At 44.0% G+C, this 12,503-nt stretch overlaps 1 protein-coding gene across 3 annotated transcripts in view; it reads right to left on the bottom strand.

Annotated features, from left to right (window-relative positions):
* The window catches only part of LOC129697207 (proto-oncogene tyrosine-protein kinase LCK-like), a 68,813-nt gene that overhangs the window by 6,993 nt on the left and 49,317 nt on the right, over nucleotides 1–12,503 (bottom strand). For 2 of the 3 annotated variants that reach the window (XM_055635535.1, XM_055635534.1), the window contains exons 9-10: nucleotides 11,692–11,871; nucleotides 10,871–10,947 (exon numbers count right to left, since the gene is read on the bottom strand). In XM_055635535.1, coding sequence (XP_055491510.1) covers nucleotides 10,871–10,947; nucleotides 11,692–11,871 — 257 coding nt within the window. The remainder of the gene's footprint in view (nucleotides 1–10,870; nucleotides 10,948–11,691; nucleotides 11,872–12,503) is intronic. The other variant, XM_055635536.1, reaches the window with a different exon arrangement.

Here is a 12,503-nt window from a genome sequence, read left to right as displayed (position 1 = left end):
AATTCAGAAACAAGGGTCCTGAACTTAAAGAAAGGTAACTTTGAGGGTATGAGACGTGAATTGGCCAAGATAGACTGGCGATTGATTCTTAATGGGTTGACGGTGGATATGCAATGGAAGGCATTTAAAGACTGCATGGATGAACTACAACAATTGTTCATCCCAGTTTGGCAAAAAAATAAATCAGGGAAGGTAGTGCATCCGTGGATAACAAGGGAAATCAGGGATAGTATCAAAACAAAAGATGAAGCGTACAAATTAGCCAGAAAAAGCAGCCTACCAGAGGACTGGGAGAAATTCAGAGACCAGCAGAGAAGGACAAAGGGCTTAATTAGGAAAGGGAAAATAGATTATGAAAGAAAACTGGCAGGGAACATAAAAACTGACTGCAAAAGCTTTTATAGATATGTGAAGAGAAAAATATTAGTTAAAACAAATGTAGGTCCCTTGCAGTCAGAAACGGGTGAATTGATCATGGGGAACAAGGACATGGCAGACCAATTGAATAACTACTTTGGTTCTGTCTTCACTAAGGAAGACATAAATAATCTGCCGGAAATAGCAGGGGACTGGGGGTCAAATGAGATGGAGGAACTTAGTGAAATCGAGGTTAGCCGGGAAGTGGTGTTAGGTAAATTGAATGGATTAAAGGCCGATAAATCCCCAGGGCCAGATAGGATGCATCCAAGAGTACTTAAGAAAGTAGCCCCAGAAATAGTGGATGCATTAGTGATAATTTTTCAAAACTCTTTAGATTCTAGAGTAGTTCCTGAGGATTGGAGGGTAGCTAATGTAACCCCACTTTTTATAAAGGGAGGGAGAGAGAAAACGGGGAATTACAGACCAGTTAGTCGTACATCGGTAGTGGGGAAACTGCTATAGTCAGTTATTAAAGATGGGATAGCAGCACATTTGGAAAGTGGTGAAATCATTGGACAAAGTCAGCATGGATTTATGAAGGGTAAATCATGTCTGACGAATCTTATAGAATTTTTCGAGGATGTAACTAGTAGAGTGGATAAGGGAGAGCCAGTGGATGTGTTATATCTGGACTTTCAGAAGGCTTTCGACAAGGTCCCACATAAGAAATTAGTATACAAACTTAAAGCACACGGTATTGGGGGTTCAGTATTGATGTGGATAGAGAACTGGCTGGCAGACAGGGAGCAAGGAGTAGGAGTAAACGGGTCCTTTTCACAAGGGCAGGCAGTGACTAGTGGGGTACCGCAAGGCTCAGTTCTGGGACCCCAGCTATTTACGATATATATTAATGATTTGGATGAGGGAATTGAATGCAACATCTCCAAGTTTGTGGATGACACGAAGCTGGGGGGCAGTGTTAGCTGTGAGGAGGATGCTAGGAGGCTGCAAGGTGACTTGGATAGGCTGGGTGAGTGGGCAAATGCATGGCATATGCAGTATAATGTAGATAAATGTGAGGTTATCCACTTTGGTGGCAAAAACAGGAAAGTAGATTATCATCTGAATGGTGGCCGATTAGGAAAGGGGGAGATGCAACAAGACCTGGGTGTCATGGTACACCAGTCATTAAAAGTAGGCATGCAGGTGCAGCAGGCAGTGAAGAAGGCGAATGGTATGTTAGCATTCATAGCAAAAGGATTTGAGTATAGGAGCAGGGAGGTTCTACTGCAGTTGTACAGGGTCTTGGTGAGGCCACACCTGGAGTATTGCGTACAGTTTTGGTCTCCTAATCTGAGGAAAGACATTCTTGCCATAGAGGGAGTACAGAAAAGGTTCACCAGACTGATTCCTGGGATGTCAGGACTTTCATATGAAGAAAGACTGGATAGACTTGGTTTGTACTCGCTAGAATTTAGGAGATTGAGAGGGGATCTTATAGAAACTTACAAAATTCTTACAAAAGGGGTTGGACAGGCTAGATGCAGGAAGATTGTTCCCGATGTTGGGGAAGTCCAGAACAAGGTGTCACAGTTTAAGGATAAGGGGGAAATCTTTTAGGACCGAGATGAGGAAAACTTTTTTCACACAGAGAGTGGTGAATCTCTGGAATTCTCTCCCGCAGAAGGTAGTTGAGGCCAGTTCATTAGCTATATTTAAGAGGGAGTTAGATGTGGCCCTTGTGGCTAAAGGGATCAGGGGGTATGGAGAGAAGGCAGGAACAGGATACTGAGTTGGATGATCAGCCATGATCATATTGAATGGCGGTGCAGGCTCGAAGGGCCGAATGGCCTACTCCTGCACCTATTTTCTATGTTTCTATGTTTCTTCCAGAGTTTTTCAAACAAGTTGACTTTAATCACTTTACAATCTTCAACTGTGCCTCAGCATTCCTGACCACTTTGTTCACTGCAAAAGCATTAAGGGTTCTAAATAGAGTGTTTCACCAGTTTTAAATTAATTCTTAATAATAATTCCGGTGCGTCATCTACGTTCCTTTTAAGGACAACATTTTTTTTTCAATGAAACAACTATCCAGGCATGCTACTTCCTTTTCACACAAGGAATCCAGTTGATGCGTTTCTTCTCTCAACTGCATCTATGGCCCATTCCTCTGACAGTTGTTGCTGGAGCTTGGTCTCAGCACTGTGCCTCCTTCATCCACAGAGACAAGACAAGCAAATGCTATTGATGAGTATACTTACCCAACATCCACAGGTAAGCAAAATTGTCTTACATAGAATTAATAGACCTAGAGTGCTGCTTTAAAATCTTTTCTTCCCAAAGGAAAGGTGCCTAGCTTCCACTCAGCATCATGCAAGGTGGCACGCTTGTGAAGCCAGAGAATAATGTATTACCGATGCAACCCAAAGCAGGGGTACTCCTCAGGGGTTTAAAGAGAAGATGGTAGACAATGGGTCTTTAAGCTTTCGGATTGATCGATGGAGAGGACAAAAAAGGAAAGCACAAAAAGCTGGAATTAATGGATTTATTGGGTTGCACAGTAATGGCCAGTTAGGAAAACAATTAAGTCACGGTGATGGATGAAGGTCTCATTGGAAAATGCAAGGCAAAAGAAGGCAGTATTGTGTTGGATTGGGAGCAAAGTTAGAGGCTTCCTGTGAGGGCTGAGTAGGATACCCAGGTTGAAAACACCCTGGCTATGTCTGGACCGAGTCCTGTTAGTCTCTTCAGACCGAAGACACTTTGCATTTGCACGAATTTCTATTTTTGCTTTTTGCGTGTTGCTCAAACCTCATTGTGGCTTTTTCTAACAGCATCCTGGCAGAGCGACTGTCTTTCAACTTCTTTGCTGCAAATGTTATATTATCAGTTTAAGTCCAAAATTTTTAGTAACTTATCTTGGATCATAAAATCTTAGCCTGGGCTTGCATGGATGTTCCATTGTCACAGTAAGCAATTTATGAATACAATGGAGTTCCACATTTTGAACTGCCAGCACTGAGATCTGCCACTCCATACAACTACCACAAATTACTCCAATCGATAACTGCAGTATTTCATTTCCTCAACGCAGGTCAATTAAAAAAAAAATCTGCTTATCACAGTGGAAAATAGAAGCAATGAATTCATTTCCTTTACAGATTTCAAAGCAGATAAGAGGTAAAAGTAAAGCAATAACAACATTCTCTGATAGGCCACTTATCTTCCTAAATTTGCATCTTCTCTTGCCAAGAGCTTGTGCCTAATTTTAGCAACAGTGCATACTATACATAGCTTAACCTTTTTTTCGTATATATTTGTCAAAAGATTTTCAAAAGAAGATTGAAATTAATCAACTATGTCTTTTCGTAGATTCAGAAAAGGCTGTAATTTTTTTTTTTTCATCAAGATTTCACACTTGCTTGATTCAGACGATTGTAGGGGTCTATCTCACTCCAAGCCTCTACCATCTGAGATGACTAACAGCTGTAAAAGATCATTGATATAAACTGGCTCTCACCCTAACCCACCGCCCCCAGAGATTGGCAACAGCTGTAACATGTTGCACATGTGAACTATATTAAATGTTAGGTTAAAGGAAAGTTTTTGCTCAAATGGCAGCGTTCTGACTGCAGGGAATGACTGTAAAGATGATGATCATGTAATAAACCTGTGAAGCAGGAGAACAGCCATGAAAAAATATTGAGGCCAGGAAACATTTACCTTCTTGGCACAAAAAACCCCACAAATAGCAAGAACCTATCAAAAATACTTAGTTCTCGCTTTTTTTTAAAATTTGTGTTGTGGGGTCCATTTGTCTACCAATACAGATTAACCTTTATCATCTATTTCTGACCATATTCCACGGTGTGTTCCCTTTCATGTCAAATTACATTGTGTTTAGTTTATTGGATTGAAGCATGGTTAAAAGCCTTTATTGTGTGCTAACCAGTCACCAGAAAGACACTTTATTGCTTTTATTTACATTTATCGCTTGCTTAGTTGGATGTTAGACCCAGCAATGCAACCTAATAGTAAGATTAAACGAGAACTTACCAGTTTGAAGTTTGATCTGTATTTTATGAGGAGTTACGATGAGGGATTACGTGAAGAACCTGCTCATCACGCATGCGCGGCATACTTCAAAGCAGCGGTGTGGAATCACAGATAGACACGGTTATTGAAGTAAACATAGTAAAGATAAGGAGACATCAGTTTATGAATTTGACCCATATTATTGAGGGTGGGAGCGGAGGGCACGTAATCCCTCATCGTAACTCCTCATAAAATACAGATCAAACTTCAAACTGGTAAGTTCTCGTTTAATCTTACTATTTTACTTCGGAGTCACGTGAGTGATTCCGTGAAGATTTCAAAGCTCTGTGATTTCAAACCGTGTAACAGTTATTACTACATCACTGCCGAAGTCTTTGAGGGAGGAAGTGTGTTATCGTAACCAACCAATGAATCTGTTTGTAGAAAAACACAATGGTTTTTTTAACAATAACAACAAAAAAATTAAATTGCTCCCCTGGGCTTAAATTAAATATTTGCAGTCTGTAAAATCTTTCCTGCAAATAAAACAGGTTTTGCCAACGGCTTATTATAAAATTTCTGAACGGTCTTTCCCCCCACCATCCTGCTGTAGCCAGGTTTATAGGCACATCCATTCTTTTAGCCGTCGACGTGGATGCTGCCCTGGTGGAATGAAATTTGTACATGTTAGTTTTTATCCCAGCAGCTTTTAGCACCTGCTTGAGATATCTCAAAATGGCTCGTCACCCGACCATAAGGTTTTTTATGACTGACCCACAAGGCTTTTCATCTCCCTCGAATAGTTTGGTTGTGTCTATGTAGGATAGTAGGGTCATGGCACATAACCGTGTTTCTGGTGGGTAAGCCCGGAATTCCACGACTGGATTAGGTGTTCCTGGTCTGCTCTGTTTGATCATTCCCTGGATAACGACAGAGATCTGGTCTGGAGCTGTGAGCATGGTGTCCAGTCGCAACAGGTGTAGTGACTGGACCCTCTGTGCAGATACAAGTGCCATCAACATGAGTGTTTTGAGCATAGATGGTTCCAGGTTGAGGGATCTGGCTGGTGGCCATCCCCTGAGGTATGTCAGGACCACACTGACATTCCATATATGGGTGTACCTTGGTCTAGGGGGTTAGAGTTCTAAATACCCTTCATTAGTTTGACCACCAGCTGGTGGGACCCCATGGCCTGTTGTCCTGGAGCTGGTTTTAAATAGACAGGCAGGGCAATTCTAGCTGTGTTGATGGCTCTGTAGCTGAGTCCTTCATCATGGTGAAGGTTCGCCAGGAATTCCAGTACATTGGTAACTATGGCGGTTGAGTGGGTGGTCCCTGTATCCAAGCAGTACTTCTCCCATTTTTTGATGCTGGACAAGTGCTGTTTTTTAGTGGATGTTCGGAGGGATGCTGACATGGTGTCGACGGTTTGTTATGATAAACCAGTCCCAGAAGTGGTTTGCGCAGAATCTGCAACCCAGGAGTTTTTTTTTTTTTTCCATGGCACGGGTGGCTTGTGCCCGACACTGGGTGTTAATAACTCTGGGTCACTGGGGAATACCATCGGAGTTTCAACAACCATGTCATGGAGTATTGGGAACCAGTCGGGCACTATCAAAATACCTGAAGCAGAGTCCATTGGTACTGTGCGTAGTCCCCGACTGATGAGGCAGAAGGGAGGAAATGCATAGAAGAAGAATTTCCCCAATCCAGCACAAACGCATCTACCGCTGCTGCCTCAGGGTCTGGTTCCCAAGCGACATACATAGGTACCTGGTGATTTAGCCTTGATGCAAATAAATCGATATCTGGCGTGCCATATTGCTTGATAACTTTAGTGAATTTTTTTGGGGGGGTTTTTAACATCCATTCGATGTTGTCATTAAATTTACGTGACCTGGTGTCTGCCAATGTATTTAGCTTACCTGGCAGGTAAGTTACTGATAGCCAAATATGTCTTTGGACGCACCATTGCCAAATTGTGTTGATCAACTTATCGCATGATACCGATTTTATGCCACCCATATGGTTAATGTAGGCCACCACCGTAGCATTATCTATTTATAACCGTACATGCAAGTGATGCATATTTATGCATATGCTTTTAAACCATAAAAGTCACCCAACATCTCTAGATAATTAATGCCCAGTGTAAGTGGTAACGGTGATTCTGGGTTAGTCCATCTACTACTTGTGCTGGATATAGAGTTAGTTGCTCCCCAGCCTTGAGCACTGGCATCTGTTTGGATAACTGACGTAAGGTTAGTGATGATAATAGGCTGAAACTATGTCAAACGTTTTTTGCCCACCACTGTAGTTCTGATATTACTTCAGTGGGTAACTTCATGAAACGATCATAATGACCTGTATGTCATTTTTGGTACAAAGGTCCGAATTATGTAGCCAGAAATGCTGCTACCGTTTTCCCAATTACTCTGTTACTTGTCGAGTAGTTGGTAGTTTGTTGACCATTAAATTGTTGCATGATTGTGCCAATTCAACTATGTTGTCTCTTGGCAGTGTTACAGTCACGTAGACTGAATTAATTGTGAAGCCCAAGTAGTCCATGATAGTGGATGGCTTCAACTTAGATTTATCTGGATGTAAAACAACCCCAGGGTTTCGAATAACTGTTTGGTAGCTAAACAGCTAACAAAGTCAAATTCATGGTCTTGCCTACCATTTAGGATATCATCAAGATATGCCATGACAATATGTTTTTGTCTTCTGAATATTGCCAGAGCTGGTTTTAGTGTCTTGGTGACACTCTTGGGCTGATGTGAACCCATTGGGTAACGCTTTAAACTGCTATAGCTGCCCCATCCAGGTAAATTTCAGGTATCTGCGATGATCCTTGTGAATGGTACTAAATAGTAAACATCTTTAAGATGAATGCTTGCCATGAAGTATCCTTTGGAATTTAGTTGTTTGGCAGTAACAACCGGTTCCATTTTGAAATGTATATACTTAACAAACATATTTAGTGAAGTTAAGTCAATGATGATGCGACATCCACCATCTTTTTTGGGTTTAGTGAATATATTTGAAACGAATTGCAAGGGTTCAGGTTTTCCCATGATACCCTTTGTAATTATTCTCACCAGTTCAGCTTGTCCCTCTTGTTTCTTTAACGGAGAGGGGAAAAATACCCTCTGGGGTGAATGTTGACCTGGTGGCAATTTTTCTAGTATGAATTGTATTTGTATTCACTAATGCCATTGAGTATATACTGATCACTCATGATAGACTCCCATGTGTTAGTATTACTCTATATACTGGTAGGAACCAGACCCACCTACCTCCATGGTTATGGGTATTCTTCTGTTTCCTGCCAGTCCAACGAGTGTTGCACGTCGTCTGACGTGGCGGTGACGTTGGGGGGTGGCACATTTTCCATGGGGTCCGCTCTTGGCCCTGGTCTAAAGAAGATTTTCGGTGATAGAATGCGGACCCCGAGCTTTCATCAGTCCGATATGGTAGACGTTGACTGATGGACGTGATGGGGTGCTGCTGCGTAGGAATTACTGTTTTTGGTTTGCTCGTCCCGGCCCTGCCCTCATGAGCCGAATGTTTTGTAAAACCTCTTGCATGTCCTTCATATGCTTTGTGAGGTTTTTGCCAAAGAGCAGTGGGTCTGGCTCAATGGCTGGGGTATGCACAACCCCGCAATGTAGGATTTTATGGCAGGTCTTATGACTTGTTTATGAAGGTTGTGGTCATCTCCGTATTTGTCCATGGAATGAGGAAAAAACGATGTGATGGCTGTCGTCAGGCTTTTAACGCCTCCTGCACGTGGGGTTTCCACGTAGCTGTCTACCACACCCCACACCTAGCAGCTCTTCCTGTTCCTGCACCCCTTGCATACTCCCGAGATCTTCAGCCATTGCCCCTGTTCTTGACCAGCCCAGTCCTGGTCACCAAAGCTATCATCTGGAAAGGAGGAAGCAATGGACAGTGCACAAGGCACTGTGGAGGGAGTGCCTGACCCCCCTCTGCGAGAGCGCCCCTCCTGGGATACAACTCGCTGGAGCTCCTGCTCCAAGAGCCGCTCCAGGCGGATGTCTCTCCCCCGCCTGGGTGGAGAGACGTCCCCGTCCGACAAGTTGGAGCCACCGGCCGGACGCCTCTTCCATGGCTTTACATCCAGCCCGCTGCTCAGGCGCTAGCGGGCTGGGCTCGGCGCGGTGTCGGGGTATAGCGGACCACGCGGTAAGCAGTCCTAACGCCTTGTTGCTGCCCCCGCGAGATGGAACGCTCCTCCGTGGAGTCGAACGGGGGGCAGGTCTGTTCAGGCGGCTGTCTTTCCCCCCATGCGGGGGGAAAGACGTCCCGTCTGATAAGTCGGAGCCACCGGCCGGACGCCTCTTCCGTGGCGGAACTTCCAGACCGCTGCTCAGGCGCTAGCGGGCTGGGCTCGGCACGGTGTCGGGATAGCGGAGCGCCGGGTAAGTGATCCTACCGCCTTGATGCTGCCCCCCAGATGGAACGCTCCTCCGTGGAGTCGAGCGGGGGACAGGTTTGTTCTAGAGCCTTTCTTCTCTGCCTGAAAGCAGAAGGCTCCCTGTGAAAGAAAAACCCGACGTCAGCTTACCTGACGGTCCGTTCTTTCACCTCCATAGCGGGAGCGCCTGACTCCCGCTGTGCCGCTGTTGCTCTGCTGGACGTAATGCCGCGCATGCGTGCTGAACGGGTTCTTCACGGAATCACTCACGTGACTCCGAAGTAAAATCCCTGAATTGCTGCCTCCAAATTGCTTTTCACACAGTAGTTACCTCACAGTTTTTACGTGCCCTTAACCAGAAGAAACCCACTTTGGTTAATGTTTCCATTGCATCAATACAAACAGGACTGAACGACTAGCACGCTAAACGTACACTGCATTTGGCCACATGAAAGGGTCTAGACCCCTTGTTTTAACTTGTGGTACTTGACATTTCCATATGGTGAAACATTCAATTATTGTCAATATCGAAGTTTTTAAATAAACTCTGACAAAGGTCAGCACATTGAAACGATAACCATCTCTGCACAAATACAGCCTGTGGTCCCATCCCATTTTGCATTAATAATTCCAGCAAGTGTTGTGTTTTTTAATTTTTATTTATTATTTGCAAGCACATTTTCAAGGATAATCCAAACCAAAAGGAGAAAATGCTAGAGAAACTCAGCAGTCCAGGCAGCAGCTGTAAAAAAAAGTTGACTGTTTCTCTCTGGCCAAGATGTGGCTATTCTAACCAAGTGTTCCCACCTTGCAGGAGCTTTTCTCTACTGGACCATGAGAGTATGTACATATAAGACTCTAACTGATGGTTTTGGCTTACCTAAGGTTTACGGCAGGTCCAGCAGAAAGGTTTTACTTTGACTTAGCATTCAGTTTTTATCAGAGCCCTGCATTCCCCAGCATGGTCATCATCACAGGCCAGAGAGCACCAAGTTTGCAAAGAATCATAGGTAGACACAAAATGTTGGAGTAACTCAGCGGGACAGGCAGCATCTCTGGAAAGGAGGAATGGGTGACGTTTCGGGTCGAGGCCCTTTTTCAGACTGATGTCAGGGGAGTGGGACAGAGATAGAATGTAGTCTGAAACAGTAAGACTGGTGGAGAACTGGGAAGGGGGAGGGGATGGAGAGAAAGGGAAAGCAAGGGCTATTTGAAGTTAGAGAAGGCAATGTTCATACTGCTGGGGGTGTAGTAAGCAAAAGATGAGGTGCTGTTCCTCCAATTTGCACTGGGCCTCACTCTGACAATGGAGGAGGCCCAGGACAGAAAGGTCAGATTGGGAATGAGAGGGGGAGTTAAAGTGCTGAGTACCCGGGAGATCAGGTTGGTTAAGGTGGACTAAGCGGAGGTGTTCAGCAAAACGATCGCCGAGCCTGCGCTTGGTCTCACCGATGTACAGAAGTTGACACCTGGAACAGCGGATACAGTAGATGAGGTTGGAGGAGGTGCAAATGAACCTCTGCCTCACCTGAAAAGACTGTCGGGTTCCTGGGATGGAGTCGAGGGGGGAGGCAAAGGGACAGGTGTTGCATCTCCTGTGGTTGCAGGGGAAAATACCTGGGGAGGGGGTAGTTTGGGTGGGAAGGGACCAGTTGACCAGGGAGTTGCGGAGGGAACGGTCTCTGCGGAAAGCAGAATGGGGTGGAGGGTCAATGGAAATAAAAAATTGTTTGGTTTGTTGGGGATTTCTGTCAGCAATTGTTGCCACTTGGAAGAATAAGGAATGAAATGCTATTATTTTTACTAGATCCATTTTCTTTTGCATTGATATGAGATGAAATGACAGGGCTCTGGGAAAAGGCAAGGACATGGTCAGTATCGCACTAAAGTGTCAACAAAAACTAAAGGTGGCCTGGTACAGTGCGAGACAGTCACTTGCTAGGAGTGGCATTCACAGCAAATCAAAGGAAGCAGCAAAAAAATAAAAAAAAATAAAAAATTGAAAGTAGAAAATAATCCCAGAAAACCTACCTGGGCCGACATGTCAATTAATTTTGGCAACATAATCTTAATTCCTTCATCGGTCTTTAGAAAATCCAGCAAACTACCTGCAGGAGAATAAAATGAACAGTCAAATCTTGTTCAACCCATTACCAATCTTGAAGAATATAAAGCAGGGTAAGACATTCCACGCACTGGCTCTTTTTTTGTCAATGCATAAGGTGTGGAGTGCAAGTTTTATTCATTACAAATATTACATGATGGTCATCTGTAAAACAAAATATCGTCACACAGTAATAAAACAAATACTTGCATTGCTTAGGATTTCAGTTACTCCCAACCAACCAGGATTTTGGGTACAACCCTTCTACCTTCATTCATTCTTCTAGCTTCACAACTCTCCAAACCTTTTGTCCCACCTGCTGTCTTTTAATCTCTGACCTTTGTCCACCATCAACCTCCCCCCCACCCCCTCTCCCATCACTTTGAGTAACCTATCCTCCCCCAGACTTTGTCATGCCCCTCGTCTCCCCGCTTTCCCTCCCCCCCCCCCCCCCAGACAATCAGTCTAAAGAAGGGTCCCGACCTGAAACGTCACCTATCCAAGTTTACCTATTCCAGAGATGCTGCCTGACCTGCTGTTACTCCATCATTTTGTTTCTTTTTTCATAAACCTGCATCTGAAGAAGGGGCTCGACCCAAAACGTCACCCATTCCTTCTCTCCAGAGATGCCTTCCGTCTCGCTGAGTTACTCCAGCTTGTTGTGTCTATCTTTGGTTTAAACCAGCATCTGCAGTTCCTTCCTACACATTTTGTTTGCAGTTCCATGTATCCACTGTCATTGCTGTACCTTTTGACATATATTCAGTCACAATAAGTATAGGTTCCTTTGTCACAACTGCGTACAGCTGCACCAGCTTGTCATGTTGAATTGTCTTCATAATGTTAGCTTCTTCCAGGAAAGCCTGTGGAGACATGCTCCCCTCCTTCAGCATTTTGACAGCAACCTTAGTATTGTTCTTATAGTAACCTGTGTAAAGGATTTTTAAAAATCAGTAATGAAAATCAAATTTCCTATTGTAAAACTGTTTATTGCCATCCATACAATTCACAGAGGGTTTTTGAATCATCTCCTTTAAACATTACACAAACAAATGCATGTCTTGTCAAAATAGTACACAGCCTTTAAGACTTACATAGAGCAATACACAATCACCCCTTGATTCGAAATAATCCTGATCAGAGTCAGTGCCGGATTTACCTAAAGGCTTGGCAGGCTGAAGCCTAGGGCCTCAAAATCTATGGGCCTCCGGCCAAGGTGCATAATATTTTTGACATTGTCATAGGCTTTTCTTTCATATGCTGACACAATGCACTGTGGTCTCTAAACAACCCTTCAGTAATTTTCCTTTCCCTCCATTTCAGAATAACACTTTTTTAAGTCAATAACTCGACACTAGCACTGGCAATAAATACATTTTTTAAAAGCGCAGCTTTCCAGCCCCTTATCTCATTGGCCACGCTCAGCTGCACATCGGTGTCAATCTGGAGGCACCGGGGTCCCGCAAACATTCACACGTGCTCCGGTAAGCAGCGATGGTGAATGCAGGGAACATCTTTGGATACTTGCAGGCTTTAAAAGTCAAAACTCAGGGGTAAGTA

This window comes from Leucoraja erinacea, chromosome 5, assembly GCF_028641065.1.
Source record: "Leucoraja erinacea ecotype New England chromosome 5, Leri_hhj_1, whole genome shotgun sequence".
In the NCBI taxonomy this organism is placed as follows: Eukaryota; Metazoa; Chordata; class Chondrichthyes; order Rajiformes; family Rajidae; genus Leucoraja; species Leucoraja erinaceus.
The sequence above is the reverse complement of the archived record's forward strand: the minus strand, read 5'-3'. Positions and strand labels throughout refer to the sequence as shown.